At 43.0% G+C, this 27,762-nt stretch overlaps 1 protein-coding gene and 1 pseudogene across 3 annotated transcripts in view; one reads left to right on the top strand and one right to left on the bottom strand.

The window, feature by feature from the left end:
• The window catches only part of TEX2 (testis expressed 2), a 110,295-nt gene that overhangs the window by 25,096 nt on the left and 57,437 nt on the right, over nucleotides 1-27,762 (top strand). For 2 of the 3 annotated variants that reach the window (XM_027081194.1, XM_027081192.1), the window contains 2 exons: nucleotides 12,071-12,228; nucleotides 25,203-26,865. In XM_027081194.1, coding sequence (XP_026936995.1) covers nucleotides 25,228-26,865 — 1,638 coding nt within the window. In that variant the 5' untranslated portion in view covers nucleotides 12,071-12,228; nucleotides 25,203-25,227. Of the gene's footprint in view, nucleotides 1-12,070; nucleotides 12,229-25,202; nucleotides 26,866-27,762 lie in introns of those variants that run through there. The other variant, XM_027081193.1, reaches the window with a different exon arrangement.
• On the bottom strand, nucleotides 15,617-15,742 carry LOC113606722 (uncharacterized; annotated as a pseudogene).

The following is a 27,762-nucleotide window of genomic DNA, read 5'->3' on the forward strand; positions in this document are numbered from 1 at the left end:
TACTAGTTTTTATTTTTCCCCTCATTTATCATGATTCTATTTGCATATTGCCCATTTCTATATAGTGTACATACTTGTCATTTGTAAGGACTATGTAATATTTCCTGTTAGCATGCATAGAATCCTTGGTTGACCATTTGAGTTGTTAAGCTTTTGTGGCCTGGCAAGGAACTTACCTCATAGCATTATTTCTTTAGGGAGATAAGTTCTGAGTTTGGCTTAAGAATAAGTGGTTTTTGTAAAATTGTTTTATAAGTTAGGGGTGGCTTATTCACCATAGTTTCAATGGATTTTGGCTGGAAACATACAGTAGACATTTGATGGAAAACAAACATTTGGTTTTTTGAGATTTGAGTTTACATTTTGATCCGAATTTTATAAGCAGTTATAACTAAACCTTACAAAGCCTTTTCGGGTGAGATTTATATGTCTTACCAAGTAAAACTCTTTTTAAGAAGCTGAAGCAGAGAGGATTGAATTGACAAAGACAACTCTTTAAAAATTAAGGTTATCGGGCTTCCCTGGTGGCGCAGTGGTTAAGAATCTGCCTGCCAATGCAGGGGACATGGGTTCGAGCCCTGGTCCGAGAAGATCCCACATGCTGCGGAGCAACTAAGCCCGTGTGCCACAACTACTGAGCCCGTGGCCCACAACTACTGAAGCCCTCGCGCCTAAGCCCGTGCTCCCCAACAAGAGAAGCCACCGCAATAAGAAGCCTGCGCACCGCAATGAAGAGTAGCCCCTGCTCGCCGCAACCAGAGAAAAGCCCACACGCAGCAATGAAGACCCAACGCGGCCAAAAATAAAATAAATAGATTTATTTTTAAAAATTAAAGTTATCTTAAGGCTAAGAATGTAGTTACTGAATTGCAGGTGATGATTTAAAAAAAAAAAGCCAACTTTTCAAACTAAACATCCCAACATTTGACCTCCACAGCAGAGGATTGGCATCAAGGAAATAGCTGCTTCTTCCCTTTCCTGGTCTTGGACCTTGGTAAAGGGACTTGACTAGACTTGTTTGATTGGCATTTCTGCCCTTACTAGTTACGATGCCTTAGGTAAGTTTCTCAACTTCTCCATCTCAGTTTACTCATTTGGAAAATGGGAACACAATTCCTGCCTCATAGGGCCATGAAGATTAAATGAAGAGTGTCTTGAAGTGTCTGAGATATAAATCTTCAGTAAAAGTTAATTCTCTTTTCTTACTCTTAACTCAAAACTTTGGGTGAATGAGCTGTTTGGGTAATGCAAAGACCCCTCATTGTTCATTTTAGGGAATAGTTACTTTTCCTTCTCCATTTTGAAGTTTCTTGTTTGTTGCCTAGTTTAAATTAGGATGCCAAAATTTGAAGAATTTTTTGTGTAGAATAGTAAATGGAATTAAATTTCTCTTGAAAGGCATATTCCCAAAAGCAGAACTTATGCTGACATTTTTGAGATGGTTTTGTTTCATATGTTGCTTGCACAGTATTGTTAGAAGTTCATGACTTTAAGAAAATACTTCATTATCCAAGCTCTCTTTCTACTGGTTTTAGGTTATTTATAAGGGACCGTTAGTCTCCCATCTGGGTAGATACGTAATAGTATCAGTTACTGAACCAGAACTTTCAACACCTTTCTGACATCAACCCTTGGAGGTCAGCAAGTGTCTGACTTTAAGATGTCCCAAATTGAACCTACTACATTCCTCCTAAACCCAATCCTCCTCTTATTCCCATACTTGGTGAATAGGACCACTGACCACTATCCTTCTTGTGAGCCTAAGGTCTTGTAAGCCCAAAGCCTAAGGCTCGTCCTTAAGAGCATCTTCTTCCTCACTGTTTCCCACCCGCTGAGTCCCATGCATTTCATCTTCTAACTCTCTCAAGTCCCTCCTTGCATTTTCAAAGCCACCTCTCTTGTCTGGGCTAACGTTGTCTCTCACCTAAAATGTTGTAAGAGTCTAAATGACCTCCCTGAACCCCTTCTTGCCTCTTTTAAGTCTGCTTTCACACTTTAGCCAGAGTGAGCTTTTCAAAATATACATCTGATGACCTCCATACCTGCCTCCAGACCACATACAATAACCGTTCAGTTGTTCCTCACCACTCTTGGGATAAAGACCAGTTCCTCAGTGTGGCCTTCAAAGCCCTGCATAACCTGGTCTGCCCACCTCTGCAGTCTCATGCTGTATACGCTATACCCACATCCAAGGGGCTTCCTAGGGCTCCTCCATTAGGCCGTGCTTCTGCCTCGGGTTCATGCTCGTGCCATTCTCTCCTCCGGATTGCCCCACGCTACCACCCCTTAGCCAACTCTGACTCATCCTTGAGATGTCAGCGTGATCCCACTTGCTCTAGGGACCCTTCCATGACTGATGCTCAGACTGAGCAGATCTCCCTGCTGGCTGTGATCTGTTCTTTCATAGCTCTTTCATTCTTGCATTGATTATTTGATTGTCTCTCCCTGCCACCTCTGTAAGCTCCCTGAGGTCTGCTCGAGTACTGTGCTGCTTTGTGAATTGTAAGGCAGGTTACAGAGGACGAGTACTGAATGCTAAATCATGGTCTCTGCTCTCAGGGCTTAAATTCCATGTGTCCAACTAGAAAAGTTTGGCTTAAATTAAAATGCTTGTGCAAACAAAGCTGTAACAGTACATAAATTGTGAAATTAAGAGATCTACAATCAACTCCAAATGCTTGTTTTATATACCTAATAAATTGAGAGGAAAATAAGAGTTTGTTTTTAACTAGGTGTTATTTTTGAAGTTAATTTCTGTATGGTAGTACCTTGAGACACTTAAGATGAACATTTCGTGGAGTAGTTTACATTGGGAAAATCTGTGGTTAGCAACTGCCTGAGACAGCCAGTATAAAAGGGAAGACAGAGACATCAGTAAAGTCACCAGCTGATCAGTGGTGTGGATTGAACATTTGCTACAGATGGAGCCTCGTAGGGAGCCTGCACCTGCTGTAGCCTCTCCTAGTGTCTCAGTGAAGTCCCAGCTAATTGTAACCAACTTCCCTAAAGGTGGAAATATGTTCCCATAGCACACAAAAATGCGTATGCAGTATTTGGGGGTTTTATGATCTATTGCATGTATGTAATAGAACATTTACTTATACAGAGAAATGAATAAGAGGGGTGGGATAGGATAGGTAGGGCTGGGGGCTGATGTAGGCCTGCTGGATTGCTTTCTGCTGTAAACTGTAGTTTATGATACCACAGGAAAGTCTTCCCACCATGGAGCATACGTCCTTAATGAATTGATTGTTATCCCAAGCAGGTTTTGAGGAACCTATAACAATAGAATAAAGTATTTTATAGCCCATTCTGTGCATTACTACAGTGTTTTTTTTAAGCACTTTTCAATGCTTTTCTGAGTTGTCTTTAGACACAAGGTCCACCCTGGAATTGATGCACCCCTGGACAGATAGGGTGAAGGTCTTTGGCTTGGCCTGTAGCCAGTGCTCAGTAAATGTCAAAAGGATGGAACACTTTCTCGAAGCACAGAGCGTCTGTAGAAAGCTTCTGTTGACTCGAGATTGATTTGTCTGTGGAAATAGCTGAACAAGGCAGTGTAGTGCAGTGGTGAAGAGCATGGCCTTGGAGTCCTAGCTCTGCTAGTGAGTAGCTTTGTTACCTTGGTAAGTTGCCTAAACCACTTTCGGTCTTTTTCTTCACCTGTAAAGTGAGGAAATAATAATAGTATCTATCTCAGAGGGTTGTCAGCCTTAAATGAGATATTGTTGGTACAGCACTTAGAGCCACGTAAAATTTAACTGTTGTTATTGATTCAGGTCCGTGTCTCTCTTGGATCTCCATGACCCTTGGCCCTCCTCCCTCCCAGAAATAACTCCTGCTGCTTTTTAGTTGACTGGGGGGCACATACTGTTCAGTACATAAATGATATTCTTTGCCACGGAAATTTAAATGGCTATCATAAAATTTTTGGAGGAAAAAAAACCCTATATTTTCTCAAGAAAAGAATAACCATGATACATCTTTATTTACATAGAATATCGGCCAAACAGATAGGTTCTTTTGAGAACAAGTAGTGATAGTACCTTGGTATACTTTACTCCATTGTATCCAGGGGGAGAGAGCAATGTGGTTAATTATAACAACACTGCTATGCTGTCAGGTGCCCAAACTTTACAGTTTATGAAGTGCTATGCTATTTATTCTTCCTCCCAACAATCTGAGGGCTGTTGTTTCACCGTCATGACCCTCATTTGACAGATCAGAAAATCCAGACCTGGCGAGGCTTCTCCTGGACTGGCGCTCCTTCCGGTGAGCCTCAGCTGGCCCAGGCAGTGCACTTTTAGGTGTTGAGTTATCTGAGTGGGATTTTTATGGGATCCTAATTGCACGCGGATGGCCAGAAAGTTCTGCTCCTGTTTTGGCATTTTGCTTTAGCAGAGAGTACTCTCTGAGGACCCACATAAGCTGGAAGAAGAAAACCCAACAACAAACTCAGCACTAATCATCTGGGAAAGGGCAGGACACTGCTGTTAGGCAGTTATTGGACCTGTGAATAGAAAAGTATCAAGATCACAACTTTACAACCTTTGATTCTTTGAAACGTCAAATGGAGCCCCCGTACGGCCATCAAGTTTATAGTGCCTCCAGAATTAGATTAGACAGTTTGGAGATTAGACAGTTTGGTTTCGTGCTGTGCACTCGTACGTATTTCTGGTTATGAAATGCTACTTGTGCTTATTTTCCTTGATTGTCCGAGAAACAGCTTTTTCTCTTGTTACTTTGTGCATCCAAGTTTCTTTTTTATTCTACTTGCCTTTCATTTCTGCCTTCTGTTCTGTTTTGGGCCTTGAGACAGCAATGAAACAGACTTTCGGGAATGGGCAGCTCTGGAGGCCCTGGCTGCAGGGTCTGGGCTGGCAGAGCGGTGGGGATGGGGGTGGTTAGGACCAGCCGCAGGAGATGAGGCCGTAGCTCAAGGGGCAAACAGTGAAGGCAGGCGTATCAAAGATCAGGAGCAGAACTCAGTCCGATTGTGTCCTGTGCTTGTGGAAGCAGTGGCCCACCTCTGATTCCTCATTTAAAATATCTGAAGTCGTTGATTGATTAGCCTTGATGGAGATGGGCCTTTTTTTTCCTGTAGGTACAGAGCAGTAGCCTCTTACAAAGCAATTTGCCTCTCAGGTGATGCCTTCTAATTAATAACTAGTTACTGGTGCCCGGGAATAGCTGGTACTGTGTCTCCTACTGAGCTCCTGGTGAATCCATCACCTTTTTCTGTGTGTGTGTGTGCGTGTGCGTGCGTGCGTGCGTGTATTTAAGTAAGTGTAATGCATTCCTGATATTGCAAGTTGATTTAGACCCGTGAGTCTCAATTCTGTGGTAGGCATTGGGGTGTGTGTGTGGGGGTGTGCGTGCACATACATAGGGCAGTGTTTTCAAATTATCAATATATGTCTTCCAATCCCTCCTCCTCAGTCATGATAAGCCCCGAGATGGGGAGGGGTGGCTGAGTCATCTGTGTGCAGATGTTTCTTAGGGTTTTCTGGCATAGCTCCCCTCTGCCCAATCCCAAGATGCATCTGCCCTTTGAGAGCTAGGATTAAGCAGGCGCTTAGGGCTGGCCGATCAGTTGTCCCACCACAGTCTGCTGCCTGGAGCTGACTGAGCCTGATGGTTCCAACCGCATCTGCAAAGGAACCCACGGGAGCCAGGGGACTGTTTCCGGCATTTCAAAAGGCTTAACAGAAACTATACCTTAACCCAGAATAAGGACACCAAAGCTACCCAAAACATCAAGTTTCCTTGCTTTTGTTGGGAATTGCAAGTCTGTATGTTTTCCTGCGGATTCCAAGTTCTGATTGGCTGTGGATGACATAATAGGAATTTCTGAGACTGGATTGGTCTAACTCTAGACATTGTTACTAGAGCTGGTATCAGGTCTCACTCCCCAAGCTGAGCATGCTTAATTCCTTTAGAATGAGATTGACCTTGAATATGAGTGCCTCATATTTTTGATAAATTGAGCAACTAATTGTTTCTTGTTTACTTAGCTGTGCTTATCATTATCACACCTGTGGCAGTGATTTGTTTTCATAATGTTATTATGAACCCTTTGTAAATGTGGATTGTTGGCTAAAATTTGGATCAGCATTGAAATGGAAAAATAGTACACAGAGTCAATCAACTACTGTTAAACATCGTTTGTTAGACTCTTGCCAGCCTGGGGAAGAGACAGAAACAAAGGTTAGTAAAACTGCAGATCTCATTCAGTGCCCTCATTTTAAAAATGATCCTTTTAAAAGCTTTGCACTAAAAGCAAAGATAATTTACAGTGAAGCACCAACTATTAGTCTCTGTAGCCTCCTGGGATCCTGTTGACTGTATGTACTTTTTGCGTAGCTGTGTTTGACGTATGCACATAATCCCAAAGTCTGCTTTTTCATTTTGTATTATAACGTATAGGCCTTCCCATTTTTCTACTTTGCCCCTATGTTTGTCATTCTTAATGGTCACAGCTGCCTGAACTAAACCTGAGATCAGATGAGACAGTCTAGTTCAAGCGATTCGAGAAGGTAGAGACAAGCTATCTGTTTGATCCTTGGTAACATGGCTGGTGGGGTCAACTCTGGCCAAGTCTGCATGGGTACAAAAGATATGCTCATGCCTGCTGTGGATGCTGGGAATAATAGCTTACATATACTGAACGTTCTTTCTTAACCTTCCCAGCAGCCCCTGTGAGGTAGGCACTGTTATCTCCATTTTACTTATATATGAGGAAAAAAGAGGCTTTTTGCAGTGACTTGTCCACAGTTACACGCCAGTAAGCAGTGGACCTGTGATCTGAAGCTGGGTCTCTTCAGTGCCAGAGTTCTCAACCAGGTTTTTCTGTGCACCATGGGGTCCGTCCAGTTCTCAGCTCACTTCAGAAAACTAACCACCTTCCACCTTAATCCTCACAACAAATACATTTGTTAATGTATACTAGAGTCACAGAGGCTTAATATTAAAACAAGATAAAGCAAAGGCTGCAAGCAAGCAGGAGCCCCGGAGAAGGTCCGATCCACATTAGGGATTTGCTAGTCTTCGTGGGGGCAGAGTGATGCGAAAGGCCAGCCCACGTTCAGCCTTTCCTTTAGTTCCATCCTTTAGTCAGCCTTGAAGCTTCTGAAACTTGAATGGGTACAACAATGACTACATGAGGTCGCCTGAAGCATGTGTACAGTACTTTGTGGGAGACTCAGGAGATTCTCAAGGGTCATTTTGGCTATAGATGGCTTTTTTCCCTGACCCTAGAACCTAGTCCCCACTGGAGAGTGGGCACCAAATCCTGTGTGTGCTAAAACTAGACCCGTGTGCCCTGCTCCATTCTCTGGGCACAGTAAAGAATTTCCCATGTTCTCCCTGATGCCTTTCTCTGTGGCAATGCTTGGAAGTCTCTGCAGCCTGGAACTGTCCCGAGAAGGCGTGTTTCCTGTGACTGCTGCCTGGGCTGCTGTGAGTCTGGGAGCAGGCGGACCCAATTCCTCCGCACTTTTCCAGGGGCTTGCTTCTGTTGAATGAGAAGATTTTACACGTGAATTAAAGCAGACTCACGTCCATGGGCTGGATTGGAAACTGGAGTTCAGACTCTAGAAGTCTGATTGGGGCAGATGGGTGAAAAGTGTCTGGATTTACCCCCTGGGCCTTTGGCTTCCTAGTCTCTAGAATTGTCTTTTTCTAGAGTGTGGCCCTCATTCTAGGGTCCTGACATTAACTGAAATCAGAATGTGTTTTTCTTTTGAGTGTGTTATAACGAGTGGTTCTGTGTAGTTGGAAAAGTACACTTGTACCATAGCTGTTACATTGTGGATTGCATAAGTTTTGTGAGCCTAGGAACCTATTTCCCATTTATTTTCCTTCAGGATAAATGGAGTTTGAATTTCAGACAGTTGACTTACTGATGAACTTTGGGAACTCAGTCTACTCCTGGTTGAGGATTTACTTCCTTTGGTTATTTGTGTGGTGTAAATATTGTAGGTCACCCGAGGGGCTGGAGTTGTCTAGAAGGAAGGCCTGGAGTTCAGTTCAAGCGTCACTGCCTTCATGGAGGATGCTAGGATTTGACAAGGCAGAGGAGAGCAGGGAAGGCATTTTCAGTACAGGGAGGTGGGAAGGAGGATGGTTTTCACATGAGCCAGTAGCTCATCACACCCAACCAGAATATTGGCAACACTGTAGCGTAACTGAAAATGAGGGTGAGTAGATAGAGGGGCTGGGTTGTATTGGGCCCTGAAGGCCAAGGAGATTAGATGAGACACAAGAACATGGTAGGTTTTTGAGCAAAATGGTGACATGATGAGAGTAGTATTTAAAGAAGGCTAGTCTGGCAGCGGAATGCCATGTGGGCTGGAGACGAGGGCAAGGGGTAAAGTCAGAAAGAAATGCTGAGGTGTGAGGTGTGAGTCAACAGGGCTTGGAGAACTAAAGAGGTTTGGAGGATCAAGAAGAGAGTGTCAGAAGACTCTTTTGGTTGGGGCCTTGGTGGTTGGGAGAGCAGAGGTCCCTTGATGGATGAGAGGGAGTGAGTGGGGTCAGGATGGGGTGGACAGGAATGAGATGGGTCTCTTGGGTTTAGAAGTAGACCTGTTTGGACCTGGATAGAGTCTGTGTGTGGGTGGAGAATAGAGAGGAATGGGTAGAAGAATTTCTAGCTAAAGAATGGGCATAGTGATTGGTGTATATAGATGGATATGGGAGACAAGATAGCAACTCATACCACCTTCCTGGTGAATAGAGGCAAGTCCATGTGCTTAGAGGGAGAAAGGAGGGAGACAAAATTGGAGGCCTAGATGAGAGACAAGGCCTAGAATCACACCAGTGGGGAATCTGACTAGGAAGTCAGTATGCTAATTCAGGAATTTCCTGGAAACAGCAAGGACATGGACCAGGTCCGCATGCTACAGCCACCTCCTGGCTGGGGTCTACAGCAACCTGTACCCAACCCTCTCCCCCCATACCCTCCCTGGCTGGGATGAAGATCCCTGGCAGTGGGAGTGGCTCATGCCCATGTACGGATGTCTCGCAGGCAGTAGATAGCAGTGCTAATGACTTAGAGAGGGTGGTACAGATGATGGTTTGGTCTTGAAAACAGGCCACCCCTTCTCTTACCATGATCTCCTCTCCATTAAAAAAAAAAAAAAAAGCCAGGCAGAGTAGGAGGCAGATGGTTTTTTGTGAGAGGGCAGGGAGTTGTGTCCCTGGGGGGCTCTGCAGGGCGCTGTAGAAGTGAGGGCGGTGGGAATGTGGAGCAGGTGTGGTGTGAATCCACAAGAGGGTGAAGCCAAGAGGTTGTGCTTGGAGGGATGTTTGTGCAGAGTAAGAACGAAGGAAGCGTTGGGGTAGAGAGCCTGTCCTTATCACAGCCAGGGCAGAGGCAGCCCTCTTGTAGAGTCTGGCGGAAGTCGGATGGACAAATGTCATCTGTTGCCATGGCACTTGCAAGTGCTGATAATTTGCATCTCATTCTTAGCTGACTCAGCCCACTCTCCACCTTTAACTAGAGGTAAAGGATGTTTCTACAGCTGGGCTAAGCAAGACAAGTCCAGAAGGTCTAGAAGTGTTTGTTAATGTGGGATGAACTGTTACAATATTATTAGAAAAATATTTTGACTTAATTGCCTTAGGCACATTAGTTCAAGTGTACTCTGTTTCCTTTGCTTGACTTGAGCACTTGCCAAGAATATCTTTGGTGCAGAATGGAAAAGTAGGACTCTAAGTAGGATTCACAGAATTATAGAATTTAGAGCTTTCTGGAAAATTCCTTGAAGACAATGGAGGACCCCCTCCCCCTTTACAATGAAAGAACCCAAGATTAGGAGAGGTGAAGGGGGTGAGCCCTGTCACTGTCACTTGAGGGTCTTGGTCCTCCTTGGAGCTCCTGCCCCTGCTGCCTCATGGCTTCCCTTGGTTTGTGTTTTTAGTGACTGATTCCACTACCAACTGAACAGTTGTCAAAATCTCACACTTGGGTGGGACTTTGGGGCTGGGTCATATCACGGGGCTGCTCTCCAGGTCCTTCCCTGTCACAATCCTCAGTGGTGGTGGAGTGGGATGGGGGAAATCTCACCCATGGGACCTGTGGGCAAGTGGTTCTCTTCAGAGGAAACCACAGTGTGGACAGATGGCCATCTGAGACCTCTGCCAGGAACCTGGTATCTCTAGGCCTTCTTGCAGGTATTGAACGTGGCTTTGGGTTTCTTGCCTCCTTCCCTTTACTCATGCTCTGTCCTTCACTTGGAAGGTACTCTCCACCCTGGGTCTCTGCAGTCAGCTTGTCAAACCTCCAAGGGCCAGCGCACACACCGCCTCTGGGAAGCCCTCCTTCATGCCCCTTCTCTCACCTCTTCCCCATCACTTCCTTTCACTCACTCCCACTGTTCTGCCCTACACACACTTACACACATAGACTTCTCCAACTTGATTTTTTAAAAATTGTCTTCTTTGGGCCTCAGATTCCTTACCTGTAAATAAAATTCTGACATTAAGTATACATTTAATCAGATTTTACTGCCCTATATCAAGGTTAAGTCTACTGATGCATGTATGAAAAGTATTGTTTCTCACTGAAAAAGAAAGCCTACTTTTTTAAGTTCTCAGAGAATTTTTTCAATTTATGAAGAATTAATCCAAAATACTTTTTGCACATGGAGAAGCTGAATGGTTAATAGATAAGAGTGGATTCAGATATGTAAACTAGGTTTTCTAGTTTACTAGTATGATTTGGAGGGGGAAAAGTTCAAATACTTTACTATTTATTATAGCTAGAAAATATGATTGTCCATATCAAGTCAGTTTTTCCAAAGATAAATGTTTGATTCTTGTATAGGGAACAGAGAACATTATGTGTGTTACATATGTTACTGTCAGTGTTTTCTAAAATGATTTCAGAGAGTAATGCTTTTAGGCTGATAGAATGAGGAAGTCTTCCTCAGGAAGTAGAAACCCAGCAACTATAAAGAAAAAGATTGAGAGATTCAACACCTAAAAATATAAAACTTTGTATGTTTAAAAAAAAAAAACCCATAATGGTAAAAAGTCAGAGATGGGGAAAAATATTTTCAGCACATTCAGTAGACAAAGTGTTCATGATACATAAAGTGAGTAAGAAAAACCCTTGGGCAAGAAACATGAATGGCCAGTGAATAGAAGAGAAACAGATGGTGGAAAAAACATGAAATGATATCAAAGCATTGAGATGCCTTTTCCCCACCCATCAGATGGACAATAATTAAAAATAATGTTTATTCTTGACAAGGGTTCAAGGTGGGCACTTTATAAAAGACTTGCTGTGTACACAAGATCTATATAGAAAGCTTTTCAAGGCAGCATTTTTTCTAGTGTGAAAACTGGAAAAAACTCAAGTTTCTATCAATAAAAGAATGATTAAGTGGATGATGGTATACCTGCACTAGGTAGAAGAAGTGTGTATGCCTGTAGATTTGTATGTATTGGCATAGGAAGGGGTCCAGGAAATAATAAGTGAAAAACAAACAGCAAAGCAATATGCATAGTATGGTTACATTTAAGACTAAAAACAAAAACAGCTTTGTGTGTTTGTGTGTATTTATAAATGCATACAGAAGGACAGAGGATACATCCTAAACAGTTGATTTTGGGCATAGCAGGAGAAATTTTCACTTGTCCTCTCCATACATCTGTTTTTGAAGTTTTTTACAATGAGCTTGAAATTGTGTTTTTTTTTTAAATTGAAGTGAAAATTTATATATGCTTATTCAACCCTGTAATTCCACTTCTAAAAATAATTATTAAGGAAATAATAAGAGAGACAGTCAAAGGTTATGTATAGCATCATAATGTATTACAGCATTGTTTGTAATAGCAAAAAATTCCTAGTATCCTGTGTTGAAATGGTTACATTATAGAATATTCATTTTATAAAGCTATTTAAATTCATGTGTGAAAGAATCTTTGCTGACTTGAGGAAGTACTTACAAGTACAGTTAACATTTAGTAAATGCTTGCTCTGTACCAGGGACCATGCTCAGTGCTTTACCTAAATTGTTTTATTTAATCTTCTGAACCGTCTTTTGCCATTCCCATTTTACAGATGGAGAAAGGGAGGCTTGGTTAGGGTAAATAATTTGCCTGAGGGTCAGACTCCCACCAAGTTGGTAGAACTGAAGCCAAAGGCCTTGCTGATACCCAGATGCTGGATTACTTCACTGTGTTATCTTGAGTATAAAAGCAGATTACAACATACATACGGTATGACTCATTTTATAAAAATGAATCTTTCTGTGTCTTAGTTTTCTCATGGGTAAGGTGTGGGTACAATTTGATATTCCGAAGATAATTATTTTATTTTTAAAATTGACATACACTTACATGTAATTATTTTCCCCAGATTACAGAAGTATTTGGAAATACCTAATTCGTAGAATTTGGAAAAACCTAAAAAGTAGAAAATAAAAATGACTGATAAGCCTGTTATATGGAGAAAACTAGCATTAATGCCCCCCAGCCCTTTTTGCCTGGTGTGTGTATAGGTATGAACATTATTGAGGTACTTAATAGTTACTGCAGAATTGGTTTCAGAAAAGTTTTTGCTAATTATGTGCCAACATAATAGAGGGTTTGTCGGCAATAGAGGGTTTGTCTCCACATGCCCTTGACAGCATCACATGTTATATTTTAATGATGGAATTTGATGACCAATATTGTCTCATTGATGTGTTTCATAATTCTTTGTTGTATTTAGTCAGTTGAGCTCTTTCGTTTGTTATTGGCCATTTGAACTTTTGGGTGAATTGCCTGTTCATGTACTTGGGAAGTATCTATGGAAGATGTCTTCCTAAAGTTGACCATTGAAGACCTTAAGCAAGACTATTAGAAAGTCCTTATAAGTGGAAGTTTCACTCTGCCTATTGGAATACGTTTTTCTTAAAGGGATGAATTGGTGGTCTGTGGTTAAAACTTGACTTCCTAACCATTTGGAATTTGACTTTAAAGTTTGGCTTTAAGGGACTTCCCTAGCAGTCCAGTGGTTAAGACTCTGCATTTCCACTGCAGGGGGCTTGGGTTCGATGCCTAGTCGGGGAACTAACATCCTGAATGCCTCATGGCATGGCCAAAAAAACATTAAAAAAAAAAAGGAAGTTTGACTTTAAAATTTAAGGAGTGATTGGTGAAATGTCACAGGACCTCTCTTATGCAACTTCCTGAGAGTCTATAATTATTTCAAAATAAAGTTTAATTCAAGTAGTGGTAAAACTTTGGCTTCCTCCCATAACTGAGTTTGACAACTCTGACTGGAAGGGTAGGTGGGAGGTGGGAGGGGGCAATATATGACAACAGACCCAAAGCCAAACAGTGGTTAGGAAACTGCTTTGTTGTTGATGGTGTTTTTAATTTGGAAATAATCTCAAAGTTTAAAATGGTTATGGGAATTCCCTGGCAGTCCAGTGGTTAGGACTCCACGCTTCCACTAGGGCCTCAGTTCAATGCCTGGTTAGGGAAGTAAAATCCCGCAAGCCAAGCAGCATGGCAGTCAGTCAATCAATCAGTCAATCAATGGTTGCAAAAATGAAAACTGAATAAGGAACAGCATTTACTCTTTCTCAGATTCACCCCTTGTTAACCTTTGACCCCACTAGCTTTTGAAATGTGCTATTTTGTGACCCCAGCCACTACCCTCTGCTCATCCTCCTTCTGGATTTTCAGCATGACAGTCTGCCAGGTTCCAGGTACTCACTCACCTGAACAAAACTGTTTACACCCAGGTTTCAAACTTCTCAAGAACCTACAGTGGTTCTGTTTCCTAAGATTTAAATATAAATCCAGACACTTAGCCTTCAGAGTCTTTGAACAATTGATTCCCTGCCTCTAAACTCCAATATTAATCTTCCTCCCGTGTCCCCCCAGTACAGCCCTTCAGCTGTAGCTAACCTAATCTTTAGCGACTCTTGTTCTGTCTTGATTGACTCTTTTCCATCTCAGTGCCTTTCCTTGTGCTGATATTTCATGTCCGCCATCTTATTTTGTTCACGTTTCTTCCTCGTTAAGTCACATACATGGCTTTTCTGCTTAAAAAAAATTTCCCAGACTTCTTTACTGTATTAGCACCACCTGATTTGGGCATACCTGTCCTGAGTTTTCATTACTTTAGGGTTGTTTTGTTTTGTTTTGAACTTTCGTATAGATGTCATCATACGACATCCATCTGCTGTCTCCTTGAGACCCCCCACCCTGGCCCCCCGTGGATGGCATCAGCGTTATCTTTTATAAACCTCCATAGGCCTCGTGTGGTTGTGCTGAAGGTATGACCTGATTTTGAATGAGTTACTGTGAACTGTATTTGGATTTCATTACTGGAACCATCGATTATTATAGCAATCTATAAAGCAAAATTCTAATCATATTGATGCTTTTGAACACTTTTTCCTTCAGGGATGTGGCCCTCTTCCCAGGTAGGCCTTCCTCATGGCAGGTAAAAGTCCATGCAGTGGCTGCAGAGGGTGAAGCGCTTGTGTACTAGTAGTATAAACCTCGTGTTGTTTTGCTGGGCTGGAAGAGACTCTGAATGGGGGTCTGGGAACCTAATAACTAATGGGAAAGGAGTTCTGAGTTTCTACCAGTCAAGGTCTAAGTGCCTTGGGAGGCTTGCCTGTGCTGGTAGTAGAGTACTTTCTTTTTCTTTTCTCTTTTTAAATGAAACTAAGCCTAGCACTAGCTCATTATCTACAATGTCAATATTGATTTTTATTTGTGAGGTGGAGTATTAACAGATTAGAATGGCTGCTGGCAATTCTCATATGCTTCATTGACTTTAAATGAATCAAGGGATGGCTATTAAGATGTACTTGAGATTTTTAGGCTAAATCAGAACTTCCTACTATGGTTGTTTCCGACCAGATTCACCGTTTCCTCTGCAGCATCAAGGTGGAAAAAAATGAGCCTTGAGGCCCTTCTCTACTTTTCATGAAACCAAATGCTATTAAAAACTGCACAGATAAGAGATGTTAAGACATCCTCTGCAATACAATGCAGCTTGACTCTTTTCCGCTGCCAAGAGATGTTTTTGAATTAAGACTATTGACCGACACAGCCCATGCTAGCAGATGGTGCCCATACATCAGATGTCCAAGTGCAAGCTTGTTCAGAGACAGCAAATATCTAACGGGCCAAATTTTACAAAGATGAAGAATTTTCACAGTGATTTTGAAGGAGTAGGGGTGCTCTTGAGAAATGAGACATGTTCCTTCCAAACCAGGCTTGCCTCTTAAGATGCAGTATTACCGTGCTTTCTACATCTGGAGACACGTTTAATTTTCAGTTGAAGTTGCTTGCTTCCCTCCTCTTTTTCCTTCCTTCAGCACTTCCTCTAATCTAGTATGTGAGTTAGAAATTAATAATAATAATGTTGATAATAATAATGATAAGGGCCACATTACTATTTGTTCTAATGTAGAAGGACCAAGAGGAGGAGTTGCTGATAAATGAGTGGCCTGAAAGGAACTCTTTTCTCTTTTTATGTCTCTGTAGGACCCTGAGATTGAATTATTTCAAATACAGCTAGAGGTAGGAAGGGCAGTTATTATTAGAAAATTAGTCCAAAAAACTCACAAAAAACAAACCTATCAGATTCAGAGAGGTTATTATATCTGAGCTAATAAATGCCAACATTGAGTCTTGAAATAGCTCTTAATTTTTTTTTCCCTCCCTATGTGAATCTTTAGTAAAAGGCAAAATATTCATTCGATTATGAAGAAAAGCACGAGTATGGATAGCTCTTCATTTTTCATTGTACAGTCTGATTTATTGTTGATTGGTTTTTCATGGACTAATTAATGATGATAACCTTTTTGAGTGACTAGAAATAAAATAAATTTCATGGATGTTTGGTATTCTAACCCTGACTCCACTGAGGTTGATAGGTTCCTGGAGTTCATGATAGGGAGGGAAGCTGGCTACTGGCTTCCTGTTGAGGCCTTTTGTTTTTTATGAGTTCAGATTAGATGGGAGCCATTGATTTGTTCCTTATTTTTAGACTGGATAGAATAGAATCCTGCATCAGTGCTGGGGAGAGAAACCCTTATTAGAGGCTTTCTCTCTTTTTTCTTTCCACTTTCAAATTATTTGATTTATTCACTTAGGACTAGGCGATGTCTGAGCTTCCCTTTCTGTTGGAATATTCTGTGATTGAGTTTTGTTTATTTATTTATTTTCTTAAAAAATTTTTTTTTAATTGGAGTATAATTGCTTTACAATGTTGTGTTAGTTTCTGCTGTACAATGAAGTGAATCAGCTATATGTATACATATATCCCCTCCCTCTTGGACCCCCCCCATCCCACCCATCTAGGTCATCACAGAGCACCGAGCTGAGCTCCCTGTGCTATACAGCAAGTTCCCACTAGCTATCTATTTTACACATGGAGGGTATTTATCTCAAACCTAATCTCCCAGTTCCTCCCACCTTCCCCTCCTGTGTCCACATGTCCGTTCTCTACGTCTGTGTCTCTATTCCTGCCCTGCAAATAGGTTCTTCTGTACCATTTTTCTAGATTACACACATATGCATTAATATACAATAGTTGTTTTTCTCTTTCTGACTTACTTCACTCTGTATGACAGACCCTAGGTCCATCCACTTCACTACAAATAACTCAGTTTCATTTCCTTCTATGGCTGAGTAATATTCCATCGTATATATGTGCCACATCTTCTTTATCCATTCATCTGTCGATGGATACTTAGTCCACATCCTGGCTGTTATAAATAGTGCTGCAATGAACATTGTGTTACATGACTCTTTTTGAATTATGGTTTTCTCAGAATATATGCCCAGTAGTGGGACTGCTGTGTTGTATGGTAGCTCTATTTTTAGTTCTTTAAGGAACCTCCGTACTGTTCTCCATAGTGGCTGTATCAGTTTACATTCCCACCAACAGTGCAAAAGGGTTCCCTTTTCTCCACACCCTCTCCAGCATTTATTATTATTGATGATGGCCATTCTGACTGGTGTGTGGTGATACCTCACTGTAGTTTTGATTTGTATTTCTCTAATAGTGATGTTGAGCATCTTTTCATGTGCCTCTTGGCCATCTGTATGTCTTTGTTGGTGAAATGTCTGTTTAGGTCTTCTGCCTGTTTTTTAATTGGGTTGTTTGTTTTTTTTGATGTTGAGCTCCATGAGCTGTTCATATATTTTGGAGATTAATCCTTTGTTGCTTCATTTACAAATATTTTCTCCCATTCTGAGGGTTGTCTTTTCGTCTTTATGGTTTCCTTTGCTGTGCAAAAGCTTTTAAGTTTAATTAGGTCCCAGTTGTTTGTTTTTATTTTCATTACTCTGAAGAGGTGGGTCAAAAAAGATCTTGCTGTGGTTTATGTCAAAGAGTGTTTTTCCTATGTTTTCCTCTAAGAGTTTTATAGTGTCCAGTCTTACATTTAGGTCTTTAATCCATTTGGAGTTTATTTTTGCGTATGGTGTTAGATAGTGTTCTAATTTCATTCTTTTACATGTAGCTGTCCAGTTTTCCCAGCAGGCAACTTATTGAAGAGGCTGTCTTTCTCCATTGTATATCCTTGCCTCCTTTGTCATAAATTAGGTGACCATATGTGCGTGGGTTTATCTCTGGGCTTTCTGTCCTGTACCATTGATCTATATTTCTGTTATTGTGCCAGTACCATACTGTCTTGATTACTGTAGCTTTGTAGTATAGTTTGAAGTCAGGGAGCCTGATTCCTCCAGCTCCATTTTTCTTTCTCAAGATTTCTTTGGCTATTCGGGGTCTTTTGTGTTTCCATACAAATTGTAAAATTTTTTGTTCTAATTCTGTGAAGAACGCCATTGGTAGTTTGATAGAGATTGCATTGAATCTGTAGATTGCTTTGGGTAGTATAGTCATTTTCACAATATTGATTCTTCCAATCCAAGAACATGGTATATTTCTCCATCTGTTTATGTCATCTTTGATTTCTTTCATCGGTGTTTTATAGTTTTCTGAGTACAAGCCTTTTGCCTCCTTAGGTAGGGTTATTCCTAGATATTTTATTCTTTTTGTTGTGACAGTAAATCTGATTGTTTCCTTAATTTCTCTTTCTGATTTTCATTGTTAGTGTATAGGAATGCCAGAGATTTCTGTGCATTAATTTTGTATCCTGCAACCTTACCAAATTCATTGATTAGTTCTAGTAGTTTTCAGGTGGCATCTTTAGGTTTTTCTGCAAACAGTGACAGTTTTACTTCTTCTTTTCCAATTTGTATTCCTTTTATTTCTTTTTCTTCTCTGATTGCCATGGCTAGGACTTCCAAAACTATGTTGAACAGTAGTGGTGAGAGTGGACATCTGTGTCTTGTTCCTGATCTTAGTGGAAGTACTTTCAGTTGTTCACCATTGAGAGTGATGTTTGGTGTGGGTTTGTCATATATGGCCTTTATTATGTTGAGGTAGGTTCACTCTGTGCCCATTTACTGGGGAGTTTTTTATCATAAATGGGTGTTGAGTTTTGTCAAAAGCTTTTTCTGCATCTACTGAGATGATCATATGGTTTTCATTCCTTAATTTGTTAATATGGTGTATTATGTTGATTGATTTGTGTATATTGAAGAATCCTTGCATTCCTGGGATAAATCCCACTTGTTCATCATGTATGATCTTTTTAATGTGTTGTTGGATTCTGTTTGCTAGTATTTTGTTGAGGATTTTTGCATCTATGTTCATCAGTGATGTTGGTCTGTAATTTTCTTTTTTTGTGATATCTTTGTCTGGTTTTGGTATCAGAGTGATGATGGCCTCATAGAACGAATTTGGGAATGTTCCTCCCTCTGCAATTTTTTTGGAATAGTTTGAGAAGGATAGGTGTTAGCTCTTCTCTAAATGTTTGATAGAATTCACCTTTGAAGCCATCTGGTCTTGGACTTCTGTTTGCTGGAAAATTTTTAATTACAGTTTCAATTTCATTACTTGTGATAGGTCTGTTTATATTTTCTAATTCTTCCTGGTTGAGTCTTGGAAAATTGTACCTTTCCAAGAATTTGTCCATTTCTTCGTGGTTGTCCATTTTATTGGCATATTGTTATTTGTAGTAGTCTCTTATAATCCTTTATATTTCTGCGGTGTCAGTTGTGATTACTCCTTTTTCATTTCTCCCTTTTTTTCTTGATGAGTCTGGCTAAAGGTTTATCAATTTTGTTTATCTTCTCAAAGAACCAACTTTTAATTTTATCGATCTTTGCTACTGTTTTCTTCGTTTCTATTTCATTTATTTCTGCTCTGATCTTTTTGATTTTTTTCCCTTCTACTGACTTTGGGTTTTATTTGTTCTTCTTTCTCTGGTTGCTTTAGGTGTAAGGTTAGATTGTTTATTTGAGATTTTTCGTTTCTTGAGGTGAGATTGAATTGCTATAAACTTCCCCCTTAGAGCTGCTTTTGCTGTGTCCCATAGGTTTTGGGTTGTTGTGTTTTCATTGTCATTTGTTCTAGCTATTTTTTGGTTTCTTCTTCCTTATTAGAGGCTTTCTCAATCTTAATGAGAGCTGTGACATCTTTACAAGGCATAGTAACTTTAATGGAGAGTTATAGTGAAGACTTTCATCAAGACCCATCTCCAGAACTGTTTGAGATAGGCTGCTTCCTTGAAACATACCTGACTAAGGCTAAGGTTTGTAGAGTGTTTGGCTCTAAATAGCTTCCCCCCACCCCCCAAAAGTATGGGAGTGTAAATGAATACATTTGCATTTACAGTATTGTCTTAGAACATAACCACATGGTGCTATAAACACTAAAGAACAGTATGAGCTTTTTGAATAGAATTGTTTTAGTCAGCATGATAAGTAGTTCAAAATATTACGTTATTTCATTCTAAAGTTTTGAATGGTGAAATTTTTTTTAATTTTATTTTTAATTAAGGTAAAGTATACATAACATAAAATTTACCAATCTGTTTTTAAGTGTGCAACTCAGTAGTGTTAAGTATATTCACATTGTTCTGCAACCGATCTACAGACCGTTTTCATCATACAAAACTCTAACTCTATCTCCATTAAAAAACAACCCCCTATTTCCTAGTACCCCCAGCCCCTGGTAACCGCCATCCTACTTTCTGTTTATTTGAGTTTGACTACTTTAGCTAGCTCACATAAGTGGAATCATACAGTATTCATTTTTTTTTGTAACTGGCTTACTTCACTTAGCTTAATGTCCTCGAAGCTCTCAGATCTAAGTGAGGGCTGTTTTGCTTCTGGTTCATCTACTACCAGGTAGATAGATGTAGCCGTTTGGCATTCCAGCTCTTTGTGGAACAGTCTCCAGTTACGGCTCCACCTCAGCCAGCCCTGAACTTTGATTTCTGCTCAGGAGATCGATAAAATGAAGGTTCCAATTTGCCAGAATCATCCAATGTTTTGAGGGCAAGAGCGGCTTCTGTAGGGCTCATCCCTCTGGGGTTCTTAATTCCTTTTGGCCTGGTGGTTCCTTACTCAGTTGTTGAAGCTTCAGTGCTTTTCAGATTTTTAAAAAAATATGGATTTCATTGTTAGTTGTTTTCAGTAGAGTGGTGGACCTGATGATGGAGCCTGTTTTCCCAGACACCAGACCTCTGGCTTCAGTTTGTCAATGTTGCCTCTGCCACCCCCATCCATTCTGGGGCTGGACGAGGTTAATCTTTAGCACCACTTTGCTCATGACCAAATCAGACTTTTGTTTAAACATATCTCTGGCAGAAAATCATCCTATATGACAATGTGAGCTATAGGCCCTCCCCTCACAAGACTCAAAATCAGTGTTAAAACCCACGGTCTTGTGCTGGTGGCTTTGGAAGAAGGAGACCTGCTGGGTGAGAAATGACCTTTTTTGACATTTCAATTCCTGAGGGCTTGAGATAAGGTTGTCCCTTTTTTTTTGTTTGTTTTTTTGAGCCTGGTTATAATTGAATTGAGATAGCAGAGGGCAGGAGGCTACTTTTTTATGATGCTAGCTTGACAGATGGATAACGAATTCTTATTTCCCAATCCTGTTAATCACATGCTAGCTGTTGAGAACTCAGCTTTTAGTTCCTGGTAGAGCTGTTCATGCCAGAGCACGGAAGGCAGGTACCAAGGCCAGGACAAGCAATCATAATGAGTGTCCATGACATGCTTGAGGAGGTAGATTGCTGTGGTGGCAAAGGCATCAGGACATGAGTGTCAAAAGCCTGTGTCTAGGGCTTCCCTGGTGGCGCAGTGGTTGAGAGTCTGCCTGCCGATGCAGGGGACGCGGGTTCGTGCCCCGGTCCGGGAAGGTCCCACATGCTGCGGAGCGGCTGGGCCCATGAGCCATGGCCGCTGAGCCTGCGCGTCTGGAGCCTGTGCCCCGCAACGGGAGAGGCCACAACAGTGAGAGGCCTGCGTACCGCAAAAAAAAAGCCCGTGTCTAACCATCTCCCCGTCCCCTCCTCATTCAGTGCTGTGTCCTTGGACCAACCACGTAAAGTTCCTGGACGACAGTCAGGTACTTTTCCTCTTGATCTTGGCTGTCCTGCAGTGCTGTGACTTTGGGAGGGTCGGTTTTACTGGCCCCAGCCGCCAGCCATTGAAGGATGGAGAGGAGGAGGCTTGGAGGACTCCCCAGGAGGAGGAAGGAGTGGCCACTTAATGGTTTGTCTAGAACCCAAACCAGGGACTCGAGTTCCAGGACACACAGTTATCCAGCAGTTTGAGTCCTAGAAGCAGTCTTTGTTTATCCCCTCATTTGCAGATAAGCAAACAGGGCCCTAAGATTTTCTTATATTTAAAAAGTAGTAGTGCTGCTCTAGCCTCACGTGGCATGTTTTAGTACAAAACTAGTGAGGTGGAGCTAGACTTCGGTCAGCATGGATTTGAGGGAGGTTACTCTAAACCTCTGAAGCCACTGCCTGAGCCCTGGAGAAAGACATTAGCCATGGTGAGCCAGACTACCTACTCTGGCTGGCTGCCTGGCACCTAGCTCTCTATGGGGCCCAGCTCAGGAGGCCCAGTTGGCTGACACAGACCTCTGTGGTCAGGCCACTCAAGATGGCTGTTCTCTTGCTCTCTACGTCCCCAGCCCGACCTGCGCCTGCTTCACCCACACTCTGCTCACATGACTGACCTTCCTGCATGCTTGCCCCAGGCCCCAGTTAGTGATTGTTCTTATGAAAAGGGCGGCGAGGGGCACGCCCCACTGCTAGTTTCCCTGGTAACCAATGAGCAAACCTGACGTAAGTTCCCCCTATAACTGGCCGTCTCCCGTTCCCCCTGTTAGTGAAGGCTGCTGCCATGTCCTGCCCACCGTCCACCACCCAGGTGGGGTGTCGCTTCAGAACCTTGCTTCAGATATATAAGCTTCCCCATCCGTTAAACCGTTGATGTCTCTGTAGCTGCCTCCAGGGTCTTTCTTCTGTCTTGAAGCGGGGCAAGCACAGGGCTGTAGGCCTGCAGGGTGCAGCCCAACAAGACCTTAAGACAGTCTAGTCAGAGATCAGCAGAGGTCCCTTTAACCGGCAAGCCAAGGGGGCCCGACTATGTGTTGGAGGTTTGGGCAGATCGGCCCCTGATGGCCCTTCCTGGGCAGGTGCTGAGACCACAGGCTCCTGGACACACTGCTGTTTGGCCCTGTGGCCCTGGACTGGGCCTGACTTTGCCTGTGGACTCCCAGGCCATCCCACCCTCAACTATAAAAGAGCCTCTGCACTCTTGCCTTGCTCCTCAGAGGACGACTCACACTGTTCAGCCCCCCAGTCATGCTCTCTGTATGTGCACCTGTGCCTACAGTCACTTTTACTACCAGTGAAGCAGCCTCAGAGCAGCAGAGCCTTTCAGATCATCCTTTATGTTATTAAAGCAATTTAAATAAAGCTGATTTTTCAGCCTATTGAGAATTATCAAGTACCAAACTTTTAAAATTACCTCTGTAATTTTCTTTTAAAATTACCCTTATAAAAGTAGGTGACAGTTAAATGAAAAATGTGTGTTGCGCTCGGTATTTTTCTTCTCACTAAGCCAACAAACCTGTTGGCTTTGAGATAACAGGGAAGGATTGTCCTGGACCCGAGGCTGTGTCTTTCTAGCTTGCTGCCAGCTCCTGGATTTAAATTGCTTTGTCTGATTGATAGAGATCACTCCCTTTTCTTGGATCCAATGGGGATAGGAGAGCCTGAGGGTCATGAATGAGCTTGGGCAAAACTCTGTTGAAAAATTTTTATGAAAGTAATTTCTCTCAAGTATTGATACTGAAATGTGTTGTTTCAGATGTGTCCTTGTTGTGACTGGGCCCTTGAACTGTAATTCTTGTCATCGCTGGGTTATTTCCTGTTTCTAGTAAATAGTTTTTCTTGCCCACCTGCCCCAGGTTCCGCTCCCCCCCAATCCCCTCAACACACACACAGGTTTACCTTTTCTCTTGTTGGTAGTATCAGTTGCTAGCATTTTGAACATGAGTATTTGGTGGAAGACTTAACTATAGGAGTTTTTCAAATTAAAGAAACAAGCAAGGGACTTCGCTGGTGGTCCAGTGGCTAAGACTCTGCACTCCCAATGCAGGGGGCCCGGGTTCGAGCCCTGGTCAGGGAACTAGGTCCCACATGCTGCAACTAAAGATCCCGCATGCCGCTACGAAGATCCTGCGTGCCGCAACTAAGACCCGGCACAGCCAAATAAATAAATAAGTATTTTTAAAAAGAAAAGAAAAAAGAAACAAGCAAGCAACATAATGTTGATTGTCTATGGCAGATTACTTGTGTGAGTATATCAGATTGGGTTGTGTACTATCACCTGTAAACATAAACGTAGGGTTTTAGATTTGGGAAGGACTCTTGGTGCCTCATTTAACAGATGAAGATTCTGAGACCCGTAGAGGTCTTGGCTTGTTCAAGGTCCCACAGAATCAGCTGGAAAAGGAGCAAGTGTCAGAAGCCCTATTTCCTGGTCCCAAGGCTGCTCTTTCCTCTCTCGCATGATGCCTCTCTCGTACTGGTGGTCTCCCCCGGCTCCCCAATACCCACCCTCCATCCTGGACATGGAGAATAGACCCATGTGTCAGGATACACCATGCCTGTGCTCATCTTCATGCCTTTGTCCCTTCTTTCTAATCACACCCATTTAGCCACAACCTACCCCTCAGTTTAAAAGAGCGAGCGGGTGTCCTACCATCCACGCTGCTCTCACCCTCCTCAGAACACCTGAAGGTCACTCCTGAAGTGTGTTTTAGCTCCTTTGACGGGGTTTCTTTCCAGATTGTGTTCATTTCCCTCTTGTAGGACCTGTCATGATGCCTTGTTCCCAATAAATGGGCCGTAAGTGAATAGGGGAAGATGTAATGCACTGGGTGTCACAGGGTGCGCTTGGCTTCTTTTGTTTTTCTGCCCAGCTTTTCAGGTGTCTGTTTTCGCTCCAGCAACTAAGCTCCTGAAGGGCAGAAAGCATAGCCTCCATGTCTCTTGCCCTAGCTCTTAGCAGAGTTCTCAGTTGGTGGTGGGTTGCAGCATTGAGACTTCATTTTCCTGCCCTTTGATTCTTGGATTCAGTTTAAAATACAAGTTTGCTTTATCTTGAAGCCTCAGAAAATGGCCATGTCTTCATGGCTGCCTATATACTCTGGCCTTAGGGTACCTACCATTTGGGGAATAAAGAAGCTGACAGATCACAGCAGTTAGTTTACAGATTTCGCTTACCACCCTTGGATACTTTGCTCCTTATATGCAGTGGCAAGATATATGAGCAGTGGCGGGAGACGCAAAAGAATTGTTAGGATTGCTGTGAAAATTGCAATGAAAGCAGTAACCCTCCAGGATTAGCTTTTTATAGCTGGAAAACCACTGGTGAAATTTTTATTCCAAGATCCTCAAAATCGCCAGGATGCTGCATTTTAGCCTGTTGGACTTCTGGAGTAATACTGGTAGCAACTTGTGCAGGTCTTTCAAGCCTTGCAATATAGAATTACTGATAGAAATGAGCCAGTTAAGAGGGAGGAAACGATGAGTTAGATGTTGTGAAGGAAAACAGATTGTACGGGGTTTATAACACTGGTTTGTAGTTTGCTCATAAAAGAGAATGCCTAACTGGAATTTATCTGATGAAAATTAAACCATTAAACCTGCTCAAGTAAAAACAGTGGCCATCTGCCAAGTAAAACCATAATCACCATTTAGAAGTGAGCTTCACCTGCATTCCTGTCCACACACGACAGCATGTCCCGTGGAGAAACCGCTTTCTGACTTCTGGTTTTCTCGCTGTTTTCACAGAGCCTGAGCCCTTGTGAAGCCGGCGATGACAAGTCTGAATGGTCGCCATGCCGAAAAAACCATTGACATGCCAAAACCGTCAGCCCCCAGAGTGCACGTGCAGAGGTCCGTGTCCCGAGACACTATCGCCATCCACTTCTCGGCATCTGGGGAGGAGGAGGAGGAAGAGGAGGAGGAGTTCAGGGAGTACCTGGAGGAGGGGCTGGACGACCAAAGCATTGTAACGGGGCTCGAAGCCAAGGAAGACCTCTATCTTGAACCCCAGGGTGGCCATGACCCCGCTGGCCCTGACGCCCAGCTCATCCTGGCAGACGGACTGTCCGTGTCCCCTGCCATCTTGCCCGTCTCCGAGAACACTGCAAAGCTGCTGGAGCCCCCTCCTGCAGCAGCACAAGTATTAAGCACGGTGCCATTGGCTCTGTCCCCGGGCTTGTCTTCGTCGGGGCCCTTAGCTAGCTCTCCCAGCGTGTCGTCCCTTTCTGAGCAGAAAACCAGTTCTTCCTCCCCGCTGTCCTCGCCTTCCAGGTCTCCCATCCTCCCTTCCAGTGCCTCGTCCTCCACCCTTTCCAGCGCAAAGCCCTTCATGAGCCTCGTGAAGTCCCTGTCGACCGAGGTGGAGCCAAAAGAATCCCCCCACCCGCCACGGCACCGGCACTTGATGAAGACGTTAGTCAAGTCTCTGTCCACCGACACCTCCAGGCAAGAGTCAGATAACGTGTCGTACAAGCCACCCGACTCCAAGCTGAATTTACACCTGTTCAAGCAGTTCACGCAGCCACGAAACACAGGTGGAGATTCCAAAACTGCACCCTCTTCCCCTCTGACGTCGCCTTCCGATACACGCTCCTTTTTTAAAGTGCCCGAAATGGAGGCGAAAATCGAAGACACTAAGCGACGCCTTTCCGAAGTCATATATGACCCTTTTCAGCTTTTTAGTAAAATTATAGGGGAAGAAAGTGGCAGCCATAGGCCCAAAGCCTTATCTTCAAGTGCTTCAGAGCTCTCCAATCTGTCCAGCCTGAACGGTCACTTGGAAAGCAATAACAACTACAGCATCAAGGAGGAGGAGTGTGACTCCGAGGGGGAGGGCTTGGGGAGCGACCCTGGCGTCCCCAGGAGTGACCACCCCCAGTCGTCCGAGGACCCTGCGAGAGAGGCAGAACCGAAGAGTTCTCAGGGGAGCAGTCTGAAGGAGGTAGGCCTGAAGACCGGCTCTCTGGTTCTTGAGAGGTGCTCTCTGTCTGCCTTGGTGAGCAAAGAGGATGAAGAGTTTTGCGAACTGTACACTGAGGACTTTGATTTGGAAACGGAGGGAGAGAGTAAAGCTGAGAGGCTCTCAGAAGTCCCTCTCAAGCCAGAGGTGCTGGCGGACGATGGCACGGCTCTGGACAGTGACCACGAGGTGGACTCGGCCATGCAGCACCCGGAATTGCCCGTGAAGACTCTGGGCTTCTTTGTCATGTGTGTCTATGCGTACCTCATCCTCCCCCTCCCCCAGTACGTGAGTGGACTCTTTCTGGGCATTGGCCTTGGATTCATGACTGCAGTTTGCATGATCTGGTTTTTTACACCACCAAGTGCTCATAAATATCACAGATTACATAAAAATCTACAACACTGGAACCCAAGGTCTCTGGATATCAAAGAACCCGAGATACTGAAGGTAAGCCTCTCCGCAGTAGCTGGCTGGCATCCAGCCTCATTTTAGATCTGACTTTATTCTTTTAGTTCATTGTCACAGGTTTTTGCCCAAGCAGTGTTTTTAAGACTTTGGGATCTGTTCATTCTCCAGGCACCCAAGAGACTTGTTTGGTAAACCTCATTCTAGTTCAGGTTTTGCCAGTTCACCATGTGGTTTTTCAAGGCTCTCCATGGCTCTGGAGAGTAGCATTTCCATCCAGTTTCCATTCCGGTCTCTCTCTAAATTTGCCAGGGATTTGCTACTTGCTCAGGATTCGTTATAGCTGAGTCTGTTAGGATTAAATATTGTTGAGACCTCGGAGCAGGGTTAAATACTCTTGGAATGCAAGAGAAGGGACGGAGGAAGAGAAGGCAGACTAACGTCAGGGGTGGGCCACTGCTGGCACTAGTCTTTGCTCTGCGCACAGTGGGGTCTGGGCTTGAGAAGGAGGCATTACCTTTCCGTGCACGTCAGATCTCAGGATTTGAGCCTCCTGAGGGGCGGCCGAGGCAAACCACTAGGGTGCAGAAAGAAACTACTAGAACTTCCAGTTGTGTTTATTTCTGCATATTTAAAAAGTTTCTGGTTGTTGTGTGTTTCACAGTATACACCATATAGAAGTACAGCTGTAGCTTGTATAGGTCATAAGTCATAGGCACATACACACTTCTTTGTATATATATTTTTTAATTTTGGTAAAATGCACCTAACAGAATTTACCATCTTAACCATTTTTAAGTGTACAGTTCAGCAGTATTATATTTAATATTCATTCACATTGTTATACAGCCATCACTACCATCCAGCTTGTAAAACTGAAACTCTAAACCCATTAAACAATAAGTCCCTATTTTCCGCTCTGCCTAGCTCCTGGTAACC

The sequence above is a fragment of the Aethalodelphis obliquidens genome, unplaced genomic scaffold, assembly GCF_003676395.1.
Source record: "Aethalodelphis obliquidens isolate GAN/ISIS:26980383/991018 unplaced genomic scaffold, ASM367639v1 scaffold44, whole genome shotgun sequence".
Taxonomy (NCBI): domain Eukaryota; kingdom Metazoa; phylum Chordata; class Mammalia; order Artiodactyla; family Delphinidae; genus Aethalodelphis; species Aethalodelphis obliquidens.